The 21,606-nt window shown below is 34.3% G+C and overlaps 1 protein-coding gene across 1 annotated transcript; it reads left to right on the top strand.

The window, feature by feature from the left end:
* The first annotated feature begins 1,035 nt into the window (after nt 1-1,035).
* LOC144837166 (uncharacterized) lies at nt 1,036-20,897 on the top strand. Its single transcript, XM_078692179.1, has 11 exons — nt 1,036-1,116; nt 1,595-1,679; nt 4,480-4,548; nt 7,865-8,394; nt 8,767-8,910; nt 12,600-12,732; nt 12,896-12,922; nt 13,055-13,114; nt 19,145-19,687; nt 19,877-19,930; nt 20,324-20,897. Exons 1-11 carry the CDS (start codon nt 1,036-1,038, stop codon nt 20,833-20,835), a joined length of 2,238 nt encoding a protein of 745 aa, XP_078548305.1. The 3' UTR covers nt 20,836-20,897.
* The last annotated feature ends 709 nt before the right edge of the window (nt 20,898-21,606 follow it).

Below are 21,606 nucleotides of genomic sequence, written 5' to 3'. Positions count from 1 at the left end.
CCCAGTTCTTCCACCACACTCCTAGGATCTGATCGCAATCGTCTGCGGTTAACATAATTCAATGACCCCCAACTGCAGAGCGGATACCAAAAACGTCTGCCTCTTTGTTAATAGTCTCAACAACTGCTGCTGCTGCTGCTGATTTGATTCTATGTGAAACCACTTCATATGCCCTCTTCATGAGATCAGCTTCTTTACTCAAATAATTCTCAGACCAATCTTGTTCCGCACCTCCAATAAAATGATCTAATGGAATTAATGGTTCACGACCAAACATAAGGAGATATGGTGTCACACCTGTACAACATGAGGGGTGGAATTATACATAAACACAATATGCTGAAGCAATTTGGGCCATTTGCGTCACTCTCTCGGGCTTAAAGAACGCAATAAACTGGATAAGGTCTTGTTGAAACATTCGCACTGCCCATTACCTGCAGGCCAATATGCCGTACTGTGTGATTTTGTCATGCCATAAAGACTACATATACCTTGAATAATTTTACCTTCAAAGGATCTACCTTGATCCGAATGTAACCGTGCTAGCACACGATAGTGAGAAAACCAATTATCTCTCAATACACGAGCAACTGTATCAGCCGTCTGATCTTTACATGGGACCGTTAGTGAAAACTTACTAAGCACATCCGTCATAACAAGAATGTTCTCATAGCCTCCCTTTCCACGATCCATCTTTAAGAAATCTATAGCAAGAATCTCTTCAGGACGAAAGGCTAGAAGATGACGAAGAGGGGGTTTGACCGTTGGTGTAAGAACTTTACTAGATACACAACTTAAACACTTAAAAATATGCGTACGTACATCACTGTTCATACCTGGCCGATGCTTGAGAAGTTGTATAGTCCGTTGAACTCCTTGATGAGCCCATTTATCGTGACATAAATCAATAAAAAGATTGCGCAAATTAGTAGGCACTAACAATTGATGAATTTTACCATGGATATCTTCATTGATCTCTATATATTAGTCAACAATTATGATTATTGACCACATTATTTAGCAGTAATTCTTGCTATGGTTTGGGTTGACAAAAAAAACCCAATTTCACATAATGTTTGTTGTCAGTATTATACACCAGCAACATTGCAAAAGAAGGTAATGTACAGGGATTATACAGGGATATTTCATTTGTATCTGGATAGTATTCAAATATTATTTGCTTTGAAAGTTTATAGTAAAACTATTTGTTGTTTTATATTATCTACCTACTGTTCCAAAGTAAACTTTTATTCAATTTATCTCTCTCTTCCATCTTTCAATGTTGAAGGTGGTAGACTATAAACGGCAGTGCTCAAGTTTTGGTTTGGATACAGGAGTTATAGGTGGCGCACTGTACAAATTGATGTCATTTATTGGCAAATAGTAATTTCTATTCACGTTCTAATTTACAACCAATGTTAAAAAATAGTAAATCTACATGTTATCACGTGATGCTCTTTCATCCAATCTCTAGATGGTAAATGTTTGAGCCATGACATAACACTGTATGTATGTGATGCGTAATTAAAGTGTGTTATATTGTATATCAATAATTTCTCAAAACTACTAATAACTAAACCCATTTTTTTAATAGAATGGAAATACACCAGTCTCTCTTTTAAAAAATAACAGGTGGATAGAGGAGCAAAAAAAAACTAAAATTTTAAACTTCTTAGAAGGTAAGTGAAGTTTTAATTATTGAAATTTTAGGATCAACTAGTTTCATTGCAAACGATAAAAATTTGACTTCTCGTCCCAAGTGAAGAAGAATGTCCAGATAAAAAAAATTAACATTTATGATATATCATTCACAGGTTTATTATAGATTAAATAATTCAGTGGGATAGTAGTATACATGGAAGTTGTGATATGTTGCAAATGTAAAAACCTAATTTTTTATGATTTGAAAATTGCAAATAAATTAGAAAAATTATTTTGCCATTAATACGATAAAAATAACACAAAAACGCAAACTTTAAAATTCCTTTAAAATAAAAATATTAAATAAATCATTTTTCAAATCAAATCAATCTCTTTATTCAATACATCAAAACAGTACACATAACAAAAATAAAGAGATTTTAATGATTTTAAGATGAAAGGGACCTTTAATAAACCTCAAGGGGCTTTTGATAGGAGGCTTTACTTTAAACTAGTTACAATAATCGGACGGGGGACATGCATTGTTAAGGAATATTTGAACTTTATTAATTGCACATAAATGTAAATGTAGATTTAAAAAAAAAATGTAATCTATTTTATATATAATGCTATGTACAATTGGTATTCGCATTCAAGGCAAACAATTTACGATAGGAGGAGATAAATATTGAATATAAAAATCTAATTTTCTTGTTAATCCCAGTTTTTGTTTCCACAATGGATGAATTTCCTTCACACATTTTTAAGCCTGCTTAAGAATACTATTTCTCTGTATGTAAAATTAAACATCATGCATAATGTATTTTACCTTCACTCTTACAATTGTATTATCTTATACCATGGGTGGATCTAGTCATTTTTATTTGAACTTTATTAATTGCATATAAATGTAAATGTAGATTATTATTATTTTTTTTAGATTGCCGATGTGGGACAAACAATTTTTTTTTTCTAGACACCCGGAGATAGCGTCTGAAGCGTTTTGGCCGGTCGATTCTTTTAGCTCATTTTCCTGTAAAATCGTTAAAAATATTTAAATGGGTGGCGCGTCAATGACATTTAAAAGAATATGCGACCCTCCTCACCCCCTGCCCTAATTTTCCCCTGTATACAACTTCCCAAGCAAATAGCACAATGCAAAGCAATATGTAATATTTGAGCAGTTAAATTATTGAAAAATTGAGCTTTAGAAAACAATAATATTATTAGTACACACAGAATAATAGAATATTATACAGATATTGCCTGCTTAGAGGTAAAATATAAGATTTGACATCCCTGAGGGAATGATATTTTGTTCAAGGGAATAATACATTTCCAAAAGTGCATAGTGCTGAGGGAAATATATTCCATCGAACTAGATATCATTCCCCGCGGGATGTCAAATCTTACATTTTACCGATATAAAAGGCAATATCTGTTATATTATATAGCCAACAACAAGTTAAATATTTACTGGGTCGAGTAGCTAGGCCTCCTTTATGTAATAAGCCTGCCTAGTTAGGCGTTGCATTCACCTAATCTTGCGAAGAATAATATACAGATAATTACTAATTAATGATTCCTTGGCAATAAAATATTCACTTAGGCCTAGATTGTTTAAATTAACAGGAATTTCCATCAATAAGCCTACATTAACAATAATAATATTATTATCAGGTAGGCCGAATAAATAATAATTCGTCTTCTTTGGGGACAGCGCGCTGCCCGTACCAGGTTACTACCATAAGTATTGACCAATCACAAATGGTCTTTCATCGCGTCTAGGGAGGGCTAATAACAAATGAGGGCGCTATGTATGCATAGTTTAAATAGTTTAGTTGATTAATTTATTCAAGCAATTTGCGTGGCGCAACGGATGAAGCATTGTCTTGTAATGGTGTGACTAATCTTCGCAGTCTCAGTAGATGACTTTTGTTTATATATAGCAAAAGGAGTGTTGCCACACGAAAATTACACTATATCAATATCTTCGTATTCGAGAAATTACTGGATTTTATATGTTTAATGACAGGGACACAATAATTACTCGAAAATTACTCAGTCAATATCATCATACTCGAGGATATATACCATTTACAATTCTTGCAGTGGTACTCATGTGATGCAGTTTCAACCAATCACGTTCACGTATTTACATAGGCTATGTAATATAAATAAATATTTAGCCTTGGCTTGGTGGTACTGTTAGTAGGACTAACTAAAAAGAGAACCAAAACTGAATGTGAAACTGAAAGTTGACAAACTTTTATAGGCTACGACCAATCATGTAACACTTAAGTCCAATTATGGGCAATTGCAGTTGAGTTTTACAAATAGTGTCAAATGCAATTCAACTTCAGTGGAAATGAAATGGACTGCACTTAAGTCAAATGTATTGCACTTAAGTCAAATGTATTGTACTTAAGTTGAATACAATTGTACTTCAGTGCAATGTATTTGGCTTAAGTTTAACTTGGAGGTAACTGATCAAATTGCATAGCAGCGATGCTTCATCTTCGGTTCGCAGGGTGTGATTGTTATACTGAATTCTATGTGTATAATGTTGATATGTTTATCAATTATGTATACAGTTCAAATATGAGTGGGATATTTCTTTTTTTTGTATACTGGTCCCCTTCCACAATTAATTCACCCCTCTCAAATTTAGCGCTAGATGCGCCCCTGCTTCAATAGGATCAAATCTCCCTTGTCGTCCCCCTCCCCAATGAGCTGTGTCATGAATATTTAAAGTGTTGCCAAGCTGACGTGACATTTTATATAGTTCTTTTATAAACAAAATTATATGTAATGGTTTTGTTTTTGGTAATTTTTCAGATTTACCAAGTCCTGTTAGTGATCAATTTCAAACACAATTTGAGAAACTAAAGGTTGAAAAACAGAATGGTGAGTTTAAGAATCATCATCAGAATTTACTTTTTGCTGAATTATAAAGTATTCTACTATCCTTCTAAACAGGACTGTCTGTATGTCAACCAATGCATCTGTAGATACCTTGGCTTACTACTAGTAACAATTTCTCACTGAAAGTTCATTTATTGGGCACCAGACAAACACTAAGTAACTAATTGATAATATAATAATGTTGATTAAAAATCCAATATGCAAAAAAAAAATAAATAAACAAAGCAGAAACTGTAGGCCTACACTGTAGCTATCCACAGAATAATAGAGTATTTAAAAAAAGAGTTTGAGGGGAAAAAGTGCTTAATCAATTCAATTTCTTTTATTTTGGAAAAATGTCATCCATACCAACAAACGTACAAACAAAAAAGAAAATTCACAAAGCTTAAATATATAGGATACTTCTCCATCTACAATACATTTTGGAGTTATGGAGCATACGTTTGCAAACACAAGCAACAAGAATATTACAACTATTCAACATGTATGTTGCATGAAACCTTAGGTAGATTTTCTCATATACTCAATAAGGGAAAGGACACTATGTTCAATAAACATCATACTGGCACTACTGATTCTAGAGACATTCAGTATATGGCGCAGAACATTATTTTAGCATACATTAAGAGATCTAATTGTCTTAAATGGTCACACCAAAGGGCAGCATAATAAAGATTAATACAATAAGATCTAAAGAGGCAACATAACATTATATTAGTAATTTGCGATTGAGTGAACCCCACCCTGTCTAACTCCATTAGATACTGGTAAATGGAATATATATGTTGTACAGGAGAGGGGACATAACCCCACCCTGTCTAACTCCATTAGATACTGTAAATGGAATATATATGTTGTACAGGAGAGGGGACATAACCCCACCCTGTCTAACTCCATTAGATACTGGTAAATGGAATATATATGTTGTACAGGAGAGGGGACATAACCCCACCTTGTCTAACTCCATTAGATACTGTAAATGGAATATATGTTGTACAGGAGAGGGGACTTAACCCCACCCTGTCTAACTCCATTAGATACTGATAAATGGAATATATATGTTGTACAGGAGAGGGGACATAACCTCACCCTGTCTAACTCCATTAGATACTGGTAAATGGAATATATATGTTGTACAGGAGAGGGGACATAACCCCACCCTGTCTAACTCCATTAGATACTGTAAATGGAATATATATGTTGTACAGGAGAGGGGACATAACCTCACCCTGTCTAACTACATTAGATACTGTAAATGGAATATATATGTTGTACAGGAGAGGGGACATAACCCCACCCTGTCTAACTACATTAGATACTGTAAATGGAATATATATGTTGTACAGGAGAGGGGACATAACCCCACCCTGTCTAACTCCATTAGATACTGGTAAATGGAATATATATGTTGTACAGGAGAAGGGACTTAACCCCACCCTGTCTAACTACATTAGATACTGTAAATGGAATATATATGTTGTACAGGAGAGGGGACATAACCCAACCCTGTCTAACTACATTAGATACTGTAAATGGAATATATATGTTGTACAGGAGAGGGGACATAACCCCACCATGTCTAACTCCATTGGATACTGAGGATTGGAAACAGAGTTACCCCAACGTATCACAAAACTTTGTTTCTCATACCAACATTTGAGCAATTTAACAATACAAAGATTCATACCATTGTTAATGAGCTTACTATGAAGAGTCCACATTGATTGACTTGATCAAAAGCCTTACTGGCATCTAGAGAGCAGGCAAAAACTGGGCTACCATTTCTATTGTAGTAGTCAATGACATGTTTTAATACAAAGATACAAGATCAGTCGAGTGTTTTGCTTTAAATGCAAATTGGTAGTCGCTGGATTCAAATGAGTTACCACAGTGACTGATCAAAATAAATTAAAAAAACTTAGATAATACAGAAGCTAAAGCATAGGGGTATATTGTTGTTATTAGTAATATCACCTAATTTACTCTTAACAATCGGCACTAATAACTAGAATAACACATGACCATGACACAGCATATCATTAAAGCATATACTCAATAAGATTAACCCTTTAAAGATATGGCCCGCATCCCATACGGGGTAATTTACTGTCCCAGGACATGCAATCAGGCGCAGGATTGGTTAAAGCAAATAACAGAATAGGCAAATTGGTTGTTTTTTTCATTGGAAATCAGCAAATAAGCCTATCCCTACAACACTGCCAAAAGCAGTCTCACTGTCCATTTGACCAATCCTGCGCCTTTCTTAAGACATGAGGCCCGTATATGTACGGGTTGACTTTTTGGGGTCACTAAATTGCACTATTTGAGCTTTGACCTAGGCAAAACAAAAATCCAATTTTTCGGAAGGCCAAAACATTTCACATAATAAATCCAACAATTGCAGAAAGTTACAGTCATAAAAATGAATTTTTGCATTTTTTCTAAACCTATTAAAAATACCTTATTTAGCCTCAGTCACTTGGGATAGAAGAAACCTTGCATCTTCAAATGGTTAAGTCCTTTACTAGCATATTTAATGTGTGCACAATAATAATTTATTATTATACTGTATGACACACTCATCAATGTAAACAATTAACCATTACAGTGTGTTACATGCATAGATATGAATGCAGATGTACAAAATGTGTAATGGAATAATAGGAATAAAGATTGTATGAAATTGTGTGTTAATCCTGGAAAGTTCAATTCAATTTCAATATTATAACATAAAAAACATAAAACTAGTTTGTTAATAAATATAATTGCATATAAATACAATGAAAAGTAGTTCAGTTATGTGGGTGGAGGGGGAAGAGAGTAATATAAGTCAGAAGAAGAAAAAGAAATACATGAACTAATAGTATATATTAAAAAAAAACAAAGCCACAATTTCTATTTAAACCACTTTATCCGATCTTAACAGGTCTTATTATAATATATTTAATGTTCATCATATCTAGAAAGTAAAAGACTAAACATTAGTTTAAAAACACAGTGTAAATATTGACAATAGAATGAGTATTGTATATTCTGTTCATATAATTATTAATAAGCTGGTGTGGTGTTGATACCACAGCAGAAACTGGCCACAATAAAAAATGAATGAAAATGAAATATAACTATTCTATATATATAACCATTGAGAATTAATTTCTTCATGATATAAATAAACACATGTGTATGATAAATCAGGTTGAAATAAAATAATTTGCATTGTGTAATGAAGACAATTGTGGCAATGGCTATTTATCAAATACCATTAAGTAATATCTTACAGCAGATTTTTATTTTTCAGATCAAATTATGGAAGTAATTGTGGAATCTGCTGGTGAAACGCTTCATCTTAATGATGAAGACATCAAATTGGAGATACCTTCTGAAGCAATTAAAGGGGAGAAAGTTAAAGTATCGCTAGAAAATTGTTTTGAGGAAACAGAATTTCCTGTACTTCATCCTCATGAATCAATAATATCACCTATTGTTAAATGTGGACCAGAAGGCACCAGCTTCAACAAGCCCATTTCATTGTCATTTCCACACGATGCTGTAAATGAACAGAATTGGGAATTCACTCTACTTGTTAAAGATCACATTGAAGATGAATGGAAACCAATAGCATTGACAGATGATAGAAAGGATGTACATTTTACTTTAAGCAACGATCGATGTTATGTAACTATAAATCATTTCAGTTTGTTTACACTAAAGGGTTTAAGAAAGATCTTTCGTGCTAAGAAAAAAATGTTATTAGGAGTTTTTGGAAAGATGCTTGCAAAGGATGAATATCAACTTCAAACAAGACTTTTTAAGCCGTCAGATGAAAAGGTAATTATTATAATTTGTTGTTGAACTGTATTTTAATAATTTATTCTTACTTACATTATATTATAGCTGTTCAAATATACAATACAGTAGTTGTTTTGTCACAAAGGATAGTTGTTGTTACTGAGTGGATCTTGTATTTCATTGATTATCATGTTAGATTAAAGCAAACATTGAATTAAATTGACATAATACTTCCAATATTTTTATTTATTTTAAAATGGTACAGTATTAAAAATGCGAGACCAAGACTGTACAATGTCAAGATGTAAACATGGTTGCATTGTCTGGTTTGCTTTTCCTTTGAATAATTAGGAAGCATTGTACACAGAATAATAAATGTGTTGTTGGTACAGTATTACATATATATTTCAGATGATAGAAAAAAAACACCAAGAAGATGGTGAGCAGATGTTAAGACAGCCTATAGAAATACTCTGTATGTCTGAGGACATGGAAATTGCTGTTGAAATATTAGACCAGAAATGGAAAATCCAGGAGGTCTCTAAAGAACCACAGGTAAAAACATTTGTTGAATAAAAATGTAAAACTGTATAATATTATAAATATAAACCTTATATAACAGCTGTGGTAGGTTAAAATGGTGAAGAATATAATTATTTATTTTGAGCTGTAGGACTTTGAGAACTACACTTGTTTTTTCCTCGTGATCATTCTTCATTTGTATATAGGCGACAATTTTAATGGTGATCAGAACAGCATACCCAGATTTTAATCTATTTATGGAAGAAGGGCAAACAACATGTAGAAGTGAGTTCCAATCCTCAACTGATGTAAAAAAGTGTCTCCTTATTTCCTGTTTTGTTGTGAGCTTTGACAACTTTAAGGAATTACCTTGTTTTTGTAAAAGTTGATTTCCAAAGTAGCCTGTTACTTTCAATGGGATCTATATTGTTAATTATCTTGTATATTTGGATAATGTCTGCCCTTTTTTTCAGTAATCCATTTAGTAGTTTCAGAATCTTGAGCCTATCAACATATCCAGTGCCTTTTAAATCAGATACTAATCAAGTGGATTGCTGTTGAACAAGCATTTAAATCTTTCTAGAACCTTATAATCTAAGCACTTTCAACAATATTCTATAATAGTGTAACGAAAATCCGTTCTCGGGTTCGTTCCCTTGGGGGAAGGGTCTGCGGTACCACGGTACACTCGAATGAAACAAACAAAACAATTACAAGTTTTGGAGTGACCTCCTTTATTCTTCTATGATTCCAAATTATTTGTAACAACCGATTATAATAATTAATTAGATTAGTTCTGCTATTACGCCGGACTTGAAACAACAGCGTAACGACCAGTAATGACGTAACCTCCAATAGTAGCGTAACCACCAACAATGGTGTAACCTCCACAGCAATGTAACCACCAACGATGGTGTAACCTCCACAGCACGTAACCACCAACAATGGTGTAACCTCCACAGCAACGTAATCACCAACAATGGTGTAACCTCCACAGCAACGTAACCACCAACAATGGCGTAACCTCCACAGCAACGTAACCACCAATAATGGTGTAACCTCCACAGCAACGTAACCACCAACAATGGTGTAACCTCCACAGTAACGTAACCACTAACAATGGCGTAACCTCCACAGCAACGTAACCACCAACAATGGCGTAACCTCCACAGCAACGTAACCACCAACAATGGTGTAACCTCCACAGCAACGTAACCACCAACAATGGTGTAACCTCCACAGCAACGTAACCACCAACAATGGTGTAACCTCCACAGCAACGTAACCACCAACAATGGCGTAACCTCCACAGCAACGTAACCACCAACAATGGTGTAACCTCCACAGCAACGTAACCACCAACAATGGTGTAACCTCCACAGCAACGTAACCACCAACAATGGTGTAACCTCCACAGCAACGTAACCACCAACAATGGTGTAACCTCCACAGCAACGTAACCACCAACAATGGTGTAACCTCCACAGCAACGTAACCACCAACAATGGTGTAACCTCCACAGCAACGTAACCACCAACAATAGTGTAGCCTCCACAGCAACGTAACCACCAACAAGGGTGTAACCTCCACAGCAACGTAACCACCAACAATGGTGTAACCTCCGCAGCAACGTAACCACCAACACAATGGTGTAACCTCCAATACAAAACAGTGAGCGTAGCCTCGGGCTAACCTGTAACTTTCTTTTTAAATCTCTACTATTATTTATACGTCTGCTCTCTGCTTCTCCTCCTTTTCAACTCCCTGCTCATCTGCCGCCCTCTATCTTTTCTCCCCCAAAATCATTACAATAGGCCTAATCAGAAATTTATAGAGAGATGTATAAACTTTTTCCATCTAAATACTTGAAAGATCTTTTTAATGTTCATGTTTAATTTGTGACGTTTCATGAGTGGTCCCCAAATTATGTACAAAAAGAAATATCGCATCCGGCCTGGTTTAAACAATCTAATAAAAATTAGCGGTCCGACTTGACCATCATTACCGTTATTTAATCTCAACTTTAGTGATTTGGGAAATAAACCAAGCTGCAACACTTTTGTCATGGCGATTTGTTTAAATGAGAATGACGGAATAGCAAATAAAATTAACAAGGGTAAAATAATGCTAGATGACAAAATTTGTTTTTAAACCAAATATTTCAATATTAATAAGGCTAGCTTTTGTTTTTATTGTACTTATCAACTTGCTCTTTTTTCGTCGGGGTAACGCTAGAGATTGATATTACCCAAAGTATGTTGACATACCTGCTTGGTTGAATGTGATCAAGCTGACCATGTGCTTTATCAGTGTACTGACGTACTATTTTCAGTATGAAAACCACAGCTGATTGATGACCGTCGAAACGATGTGTGTTTTTAAAAATCTATTTCAACTCTACAGCTCACTATGTCGGTCTGTAGGTCGGTAAACACTAACTTTATATGTCCTTGTCTTGATATCAGTTTCATCTAGCTAAGTCAATTTTTTACAGTATATTCCTTATGGCCAGGAATTGATGTGGTTATGTTTTCACGGTGCGCAATCAAAAATTACGCGGTCTACGCACAATTTAACGAAATCACGTTTGGAATCATATCTTCACAAGCATGAATCACAATTAAATAAAATTTGGTACTCATAAATTTCAGGTCATATTTCATCCTAATGGCAATACAATTACGTGCGCAGCGCATATAACGCATGCGTACACGCGCATAAAATTGTCAAAATTTATTTTCGATGAAATTAGAGTACGTTTCAGACAATTTTAAGCGTTTAAAAAATTGCCATGGGTGCGCAGATTTTTGCACGCGCACTGCACGTTAAACCATAGTATGCACTCTTTTCCCGATTTCTGTTTTACAACCTTTCTTTAATAATATCATCAAGAATCTCCATGTAAGGCTTTCTCTTTCCAGCCCTTGGTTTTCTCCTCTTGCCACCTCTTCTGTTCCTTTTTCATCTAGCACCTTCTCCTCTAAAGAAAATTGCAGCATCCACTGTAGTATTTTTACTCTACTCTACAGCTCACTATGTCGGTTGGTTGGTCGGTCGGTAAACACTAACTCAAATTTGAGCACGCGATTGCAGCCATGTATATGTAATGGCCTTGTTCAAAAAGAAAAGAAACATTGTATGTCCCATACACCCCCCGCTCGAACCACCACTGAAGAGGATACCATAGAAAGGACTGCGGCATTATAGGTACAGTAGATGCCACATCACCTACAGTCAAAGAAACTTAGTCTTTATCTTAGTCTCAACATGGTTGTGACTATAAGTGGTGGGTTTTCTCTATCAAAGCCGCTACCATAAAATCCTGAACCCTCCCCTAGATAACTATTTTCATCAGTAAGAAAGAGTACCCCATTGTCCATCAACAATAATATTGCACACTCCCAAAAAGAGTTCTACAGTATGAGGTGCCATACTTTAAAAAATTTGCTAAGCTTAGCCCAACATAGCCCTGAGGCTGAGGTGGGTTTGAACTCTCCAGCTTGTCAGGTCAGTCAGAATAATCACTGTATTGCTTTATACAGTATATTTATTTAGGCAAATTTTCAAGGATCTTTTTCAAATGTGGCAGTCTTGTTTAAAATACAAGCATAAAGTGAAATCCTGACATCTGATAGGAGTTACACCTAGAACACAAGTACTGTCTTATCAACAAACTACAACTCCACTCCAATATTTTTATATGAGTATGGCGTTTTTCCTAGATTGTCACTGCTGAATACCTAAGGCGTACAAGACCATCAAAGACGTTTCTTTTAATAAGAGGTAATTCATTATTAAAAGCAAAAGTGTTACTGTCACAGAAGTCAAATAGAATTGATCCAGTTCCAGTGTTTTGTAAGTATTTAAAGTGATAACGGGAAAAAATTGAATCTACATTTATGCCGTAATGAATATGATGTGTAACACAGTAATAGTTCATAATGTACATTTAGTGTCTTTTGTCGCAAAAAGAATCTTTGTTTGTTTTCTATTGAAATAATTATTTTATTTGTTACAGGTGTTGTTGATTCAAAACAAAACCCAGGTATCTTATGCTATATTTGAATTGTTACTAATCTATACGTTGTTATAATGCACATAACATAACAGAAAACTGGCTTTCTATACTACAAAAATGTACCTTATTTTAGTATAATCGAGTTTGTATTATTGTTAGGCAGTAGTAAGGACAAAAATGAAGGAGCGTCATTAAGTAACCAATGCCATCCAAGTGAAGGTAAGTTACTAGTATACAAATAATGCATTTGAAGGTATATGAACTATTTTCACATATACTGTACCTTTTTGGGTGAATACACCTAGGCCTAACCTAGAAAGAAGCTAGGCCTACCATGGCAAGCACCACTGCTCGGCGACCAAATTGAAGCGCAGGCCTATCCTAGGTAGCAAAACAGTTGTGTAGCAGAATTGACAAGATACAGTACATTGGTATGCATGTTTTTTTTTTTAAATGAGGCCGCCGTGCAGATGACCTGGTTTCATACTCGAAAATTGTGTTGTAAGCCTAGCGCGATTGGTATTCTGCAACAAGATTTACACACCATCATGCTTTTATGTTTTTTTTGCCGCGCACTTTTTGCACTCCAGTGCATGATAGGGAAAAATAAAGAGCACACACATGACTCATTTCAGCGAGTCTGATGGCTACATCCTTGAACCCATGTTATAATAGATAATATTATAATATGGTTCGACTGGCAATTTTCCAAATTATTTGAAGCTCGCCAAAGTTATACCTGTTTTGTAAAAAGGTAGCAAAGATATACTCTCAAATTATAGACCAATTTCGTTACTTAGTGTTTTCTCTAAAATAACAGAAAAGTTAATGTACTTGCATCTTTATGACTTCCTTGACTGCCATAATATTCTTTTTACACATCAATATGGTTTCCGTAAAAATCATTCTACATCTTATGCAATTATTGATTTTATTAATAATGTAACTTCTTCTTTTGAACAAAGAGAATTTTTGTTATCAGTTTTTGTTGACTTATCTAAAGCATTCGACGTTATTAATCATAAGATTCTTATAAGTAAATTACATAACTATGGTATTAGAGGTATTGCTTTAGAATGGTTTACAAGTTACCTAAAACATAGGAAACAATATGTATGGGTAACTGTGTTTCATCGGAGGAGGAAATCACTTGTGGGGCGCTGTCCTTGGATCATTGTTATTTTTAATTCATGTGAACGATTTATCCAGAGCCAGTGACACCCTTCGGGTTATTTCCTTTGTCGATGACACTACACTTTTTTATTCCCATCCTGATTTAAATGTTTTATATGATACAGTGAATAATGAGTTAATATCTATAAATGACTGGTTCATCTCAAATAAACTTATAATCAACTCACAAAAAACAAATTATATCCTTTTTCATACTCAACAAAGAAAGCCTACCTAATTATTCAAATTGTTTTATCACCATAAATGGAAAAACTATTGAAGGCATGCCTAAAACTCTGTTCCTTGGTGTCTATATTCAAGAACATTTAAGATGGACCTGTCATCAAAATCACGTAGCAAAAAAGGTTTCTAAAATAATAGGAATTATTAACAAACTCAAATATATTTTCCCACAACATGTTCTTCTTTCTTTATATAAGTCATTAATTCTTCCACATATTCATTATTACCTCCGCCAAGGAGGTTATATTTTCACCCCTGTATGTTTGTGTGTGTGTCTGTCTGTCTGTGAACAGCCTGGAGGCCACAGTTTTCATCCGAATCTAGCCAAATTTGGCCACAATGATCTATGCCCCAAAAGCTCGACTTTGAGTGTGCAGTTAGCCTGTTTACACTAATAAAAAAGAATTTTTAAAAATATATATATTTTCCAGGGACATTTTATGTAGGGGAATTTTACAGTAGGCGGAGGTTTGTACTCTCGGAGTACCCTCTAGTTGTAATATAATTTGGTGTGCTGATAACCCTTCAAATATTAACAAAGTAAACAAACTTCTTAAACGTGCTATTAGAATTATTACACTTTCCCCTTATGAAACCCCATCTAAACCTTTATTCAAAGAACTTAAGTTGCTAAATTTATTTGACATACATAAATGCCAAGTGGCCTCTTTTAATATATCAATATATTCACAATAATCTTCCTACTTCTATAATTAATTTATTTAATAATGTCGTACATTATCATGATTATAAACTTTGTAGCATGCATTGTAACTTCCAGTTAAATATTCCTTTTAGAAGTTTGCAATTTTTTATTTCCGTCTCGGGTCCCAGACTCTGGAACGAGTTGGATGTTACTATTAAAAGTTTAACTTCTCGTTTTACCTTTCGAAATAAATTAAAAAGATATTATCTATCATTGTATTAATGTGTTTATGAATATAACTATTATTATTTATATTACTATTCTGTTTTTGTTTTGTTTCATTTGTTTTATTGATTTTATTGATCAAATTTTGATTTGTTTAGTCTGTTAATCAACAATGTAAATATTCTTTACTCTAAAAGGGTCTTACGTGACAAGATTTGTTATCTTCTAGTAATGATCCTATTATGATTTCTTTATATCAAATCTATGTTAGTTATACTGAGCCATTGATGAAATAAATGTTGTTGTTGTTATTGTCTGGATGATTAAAACGTTATAATACTAATAATAATAAATGAAGACTTATATAGCGCCGGTATCCTCCACCCATGTGGCGCTCATGGCGCTTTGTGCATTAACAACGTGCGAGAACATCAGCGAATAGCGACGTTTTTAGGTTGGTCTTGAAACTGTTTAGACTAGTTGAGCATTTAACTGTTGCTGGTAAGCTGTTCCATACACTTGCGGCCGCAACGTAAAAAGATCTCTGACCCCACTGATTTTTCGCTCTACGCTCTTGAAGAAGGTTTTGTGACAATGATCGTAGGCCTATGCGGGATGATTCGTAACGATCCACAAGGTCGGATAAATAAGCAGGAGCACTGTCATTTAGGATCTTGAATACAAACAACGCAAGTTTGTACTTAATACGTTGTTGAACAGGCAACCAATGCAAATCCATCAGGACGGGAGTTATGTGAGCGTTTGATTTTGTATAAGTTACAATTCTAGCTGCCATATTTTGCAAGCGCTGCAAACGTTGAATTTGAGATTTTGGTATGCCAAACAACAAGGCATTACCAATGTCAATTTTAGAAGTGACAAATGAGTGTACAATCAATTCAGCTGTTTTCTTGTTAAGATTACCGCGAATACGACCAAGGTTCCTAATCGATATGCATGCTGCTTTGGATACAGTTGTTATTTGTGCTTCCATAGTGAGATTACTATCCAGCATGATTCCCAGATTCCGGACCACCGATGAGGGAGCGATGTTAGAGTTTCCGATTCTGATATGTGTGATGTTGATTTTGGAGATGTTACAACTAGACCCGACGATAATAAACTCTGTCTTTCCATCATTCAACTTTAGGTAATTTGTTGTCATCCAATTGCGAACATCTTCTATACAGGCTTCCATCTTACTGATTGCCGCAGCAACATCCCTTTGCACTGGATTTACTGACACATAAATCTGTGTATCATCTGCATAGAAATGGAAATGTAGACTGTTTTTGCGAATAATGTCACCAAGGGGAAGCGTATAAATGGAAAACTGGCCAGGCCCAATTACTGACCCCTGTGGTACACCATATTCCAGGCAAGCTTCATCTGAGAATGCATCATTGATACAGACTAGCTGACGTCTTCCTGTAAGATATGACTGGAACCAGTTAAGAGCAACACCATTTATGCCAATGCGATTTCTCAGACGGGTTATCAGTCTTTGGTGATCAACTGTATCAAACGCTGCTGACAAATCCAACAACACCAATAGCGTTATTTTCCCATCATTCATTCCTTGTAACAAATCATTCTGTACCTTTAAAAGGGAACTCTCCGTGCTATGACATGCACGATATGCCGACTGGTAATTCTCATTTAAATTATGCTTTTGAAGATATGGAGTAATGCGTGATGTCACTGACTCACTACACGCTCCAGAGTCTTTCCAAGAAAAGAAAGATTCGACACCGGGCGGTAATTTTTCAGCGTGTTATGATCCAAGTTTTGCTTTTTTATTAAAGGACGAACGTGAGCAATTTTCAGTTCATCTGGCACTATGCCGGTATTAAGAGAATGGTTAATGATTTCCGTTATTATTGGAACGACTGCGTCTATACACTTCTTCAGTATAGAAGTAGGAACTGGATCTAACCTGCATGATTTTGTTGGTGATTTCATCAGAATGTTGCGGATCTCATCTTGAGATGCTGGTGTAAATGTTGTGAGATGCTGATGAACAGCTGTCACAGGCTCATTAAATGACATGTCATCAATCTTGAAGTCGTCTCTGATGATCTTGATCTTGTCTGTGAAAAACTGACAGAACCTGTTCGCAAGATCTAAGTCAGAATGACTATCTGGGAGAGGTGATACCTGACGATGATGAAGGAGTTGGTTAACAACTTTAAAAAGTCCTTTCTGATCTGCTGCATGTTCTTCACACAAGCCAATGTAGTAGTTGGCCTTTGCCTTTCTTACCATGGAATTTACATTCCTCTTCTGTGCAATGTAAGCTTGACGATCTATTTCCAGATGAGAGATTCTCCATTTCTTTTCAAGCTTACGCTTTGTTCTTTTCTCAGCATAGATGTCACTGTTATACCAACTAGTGTTTGGTCGGACCTTTACTGTTCTCTTTTTCGGTGGTGCATGTTTGTCAAGAAGTTCACTCAAAGTGGTGACATATAGTCGTACTTTACTTGATAAATCAAGATTTGAGAGCGAAGTTCCGAGATCAGACTGTGTGATATCTTTACATAATGTCTCAAAATTTATAGCATTCCAATGACGAGTTTCGATGGATTTAGTGATTACGGGTGGCTTCTTGATAAGGAGATTACATGTGATTGCATAGTGATCTGATATACCATCAATGACATTAAGGTTTGAGAAAACAGGAGGATCAGATGAACGAGTGATCAGCAAGTCTAATGTATGACCATGTCGGTGTGTAGGTGTAGACACATGCTGTTGAAGACTGCTTGCTACAAGTAGATTCCGAAAATGAATTGCATCTGCATCATTTGGCATATCCACATGGATGTTAAAGTCTCCAACGAATAGTATGGGAGCCGGCTTCAATACATAGTGATCAACCAAAGTTGAGAATTCTTCAGTGAAAACATTTAGACTGCAACCCGTTGATTTGCTTTGAGGACGATATACTGCTACGAGGAAAACTGAGGATGCATTGCTGACTATTTCCACATTTAGCAGTACTTGTAATTGTGAAAATGATGATGACTAGAATATTTCTCTCTAAAATCTGAGACAACAATACCAGAAATATGATTTTTATGTCGGTTCATTTGATCTTGCTCTTGGTGAATTCATTGTTATGCAAATTACTATTTATATCACGAAAATCATAGAACATCAACTAAGCCTACCTTCTATTAGTGTCACTTATGTAACCACTGACTAAAAAAACCCAGTATTTGTAAGCTCTATAATTTCAATAAAAGTTACTGTACTTTATTGATGAATTCTATAGTATAATTTTTTTTCTCTGTTGAAATGTACCATTTATTTAAAAAATGTAATTCTTAATATATGATTTTGGGTTTTATTTTACTGTATTTTAATAGTTTTCGCCATTTTGTGAAAAGGCCATAGCTCTATTGTATTGTGATATTTTATCGTATTTTATCACTTACATAATTTATATTTTTAGTTAATTGTGTTGAAAATGTATTTATTTTTTATAAAAAAAAAATACACTATATTTCCTCCATGACTTGTGTCATGGAGGAAATATAGTCTATTTTTTTTTAATAAAAAATAAATATAATAAATATAATAATATATAAATATAGTGTAGGCGACCTATTTTGTTGGATCGCCTTCATTTAGTCAGGTGTAGTCACAGAGATACATCGCCATACTTCACGAGATTCTCTCTCAAACTTTCTTTATGGATCACTGATTTTGACTAAACAGTAAAACTGCGCAAGTGAAAATTAGCGGCGTCACCAATGGCCAATGAGCTTAAGGTCATTGCCGATGACTCAGCACAAAGGGAATTATAGCCGTTGCCAATCTCTGATATTGTTGTCTCAGCTAAAATTATAAGCAAAGAATAGAGAAAAAAACAAAAATAAATGTAATATTAATTTTAACTCAAACTCATTTTGAAACAATAAAAATGTCAAATTAATGACCAGTAATTTTGTTTGTAGACAACAACACAATGGCAGATTCTGAAACTTTGAACAGTTTCCGAGACCTAAAAGCTGGTCTCAGTAGGTGCTTTGATGGTGAAAGATACCATTGGCTGAGATTCCTACTATTTGATCAATTGGATGTCGGAGACCTTACAAATAAAGATTTCAATGGACATGACTTACTCAATACACTTGAAGACAAAGGTTTAATCTCATCAACCAATGTTAACTTGCTGTTAGAGATTACAAATACATCTGAAATCCAAAAGGCCAAAAATCTTGTGTCAAAGTATATGAGAGACAACAACATTCAGAATAGACATACTATTAGAACCAAGTTGTCATCTTACAGAAAGCGACTGTTCAAGGCCCTGAAACAAGTTCACCCAGATGCATTAAGTAATGTTACTGCTTACTATGAATTGAAAAAATATAACTTATCAAATATATGGGATGCAGTTCTGAAGCTTGAAAATAAAGGAGAATTAGCAGATGATTTAGACAAAATAGAGAGGTTTGCAGGATGTCTTGGAGGAATAGCAAGGAACATATTACTTGGTAATGGTATTTAATATTCTTACAAAACTATTCGAAAGTTAATTGTAATGTAACTATTCATATCTTTCATTTGTTTTAAAATTTTCCATGATGGTAATTTAATTTAAATGATACAATTGATTTAATTTCAAGCATTGTTTATATGCTATACATGTATGATTATTTTATTTATTAACTGATTATTTATAGGTAATAGTGGGAAGGAGATTGCATCATCAAGTCACCAATGTGAACAAAGTGAAGGTAAATTATTCATAAAATAGTATAGAAAAACAAAAAGAATAATTATAATATGATTATTGTTATGATGATCAACAAGATTATAATGACAATGAATTGATAATAAAGATACTGTAAAAAATGTTGGATATACGATACGATAGTATTTATTGTCATTTTAACATGGTAAAAATGAAATAAAAAAATAAATATATTGTCTTTATCATTTCAAATTAATTAATTGAATTTCAGAATATCACCGGGCAGTTTAGAATTAATGTTCTGTGTTTATAGTAAAACGTATTATAGATATAATATAGGAAAGGAATTTATTTGTTTATTCTGCATTATTATTTTCACGTATACTACTGAATTTATTACATAATAGTTGATACTTGCTTCTTTTCAACTGTGTAGCTCTCTCGAACGATGACTTTAAACAGTTGATTGCAGACTTTGCCAAATGGTTTGATGAACGTGGACTCCTCAACAGCCTAAAAGTTCTTTTCTTAGAAATGGTAGATGACATTGAAGCAGTGAAAAAGGTTACCAGTACAAGCGACCTATTGGTTCTTTTAATCAATTCTGATCTATTGAGTCGAAAACGTCTTGTTGTCCTGTATGACACAATAAAAGTAACTGAACAATTTGACTTTCAGTCATCTATCACAAAAAAGCTTTCTCCTTTCAAGAATATCAAGAAGTGTAAGGTAGTGTCACTACACACAGTCAATCTTTTTGATTGGGGAAAATCTCTTAGTGATTCAAATGTAAAATCTCTTGATGAACAATACAACTTCCTTGTCCTTAAGGAGTACCCTGACAGCTGGAGTTTGATTTTAGATTTTGTTCCTCGTGGGTTGCTGAGTGAAGACAAAATTGAATCCATTAAGAAGATGTTGAAAGATGAAAAACAGTACTGGGTATGATCGACAAGCATTGTTAGGTGTTTTCCCGAATAATCATACGATCAAAACAGTACTGGGTGAGATCAACTAGCGTTGTAAGGTGTTTTCCCGAATGATTGTACGTACGATCAAAATGATAGATAAATTGAATCTACAGTATATACTTGTGTATTTAATAGCTCTATTAAATTGAAGTTTGAATAAATTTGACTGTATTATTACAGAACCTTCGGGACCCAAAAAATTGTTGCGGGAAAAAACAAATACTGTATACAAAATGAACAATTACAATACTGGAATATTTACACAAAAAAATTAACAGTACAAGCCAGCAAAAAATGTTAATGATTGTGACATGAAAATACATACATGTGGGTAAAAAACATTGCTAATGTTCCTGTTGCAGGCATTACCCATTGCTATATTTAGAGATAAGACCATTTTAACTGTTTTTATATTTTGTTGTGCATTTATATTAAGAGTCTCTAGGTTGAGATTACAGGCAAAAATCAAATGACAAACATATATTTTTTGAATAACAATTGATTTAAGCAAGAAGAATATGTGCTACCCCAGACCTCAATGCCATAAATGAATAATGGATTAATAAATGAATTGTAGATTATAATATGATGTCTTGAGGAACAAAATATCTCAACTTAAATTATATGCCTATTTCTTACACTTACATTTTGGGCATAAACTATCACAATTATTTTTCCATGAAAGAAATTTATCAAATTTGACTCCAACAAACAAGACTTCATCTACCTCATTGATTACATTCTCTCC

Source organism: Antedon bifida, chromosome 3 (genome assembly GCF_963402885.1).
Source record: "Antedon bifida chromosome 3, ecAntBifi1.1, whole genome shotgun sequence".
NCBI lineage: Eukaryota > Metazoa > Echinodermata > Crinoidea > Comatulida > Antedonidae > Antedon > Antedon bifida.
This window is presented reverse-complemented; position numbering and strand designations above follow the sequence as displayed.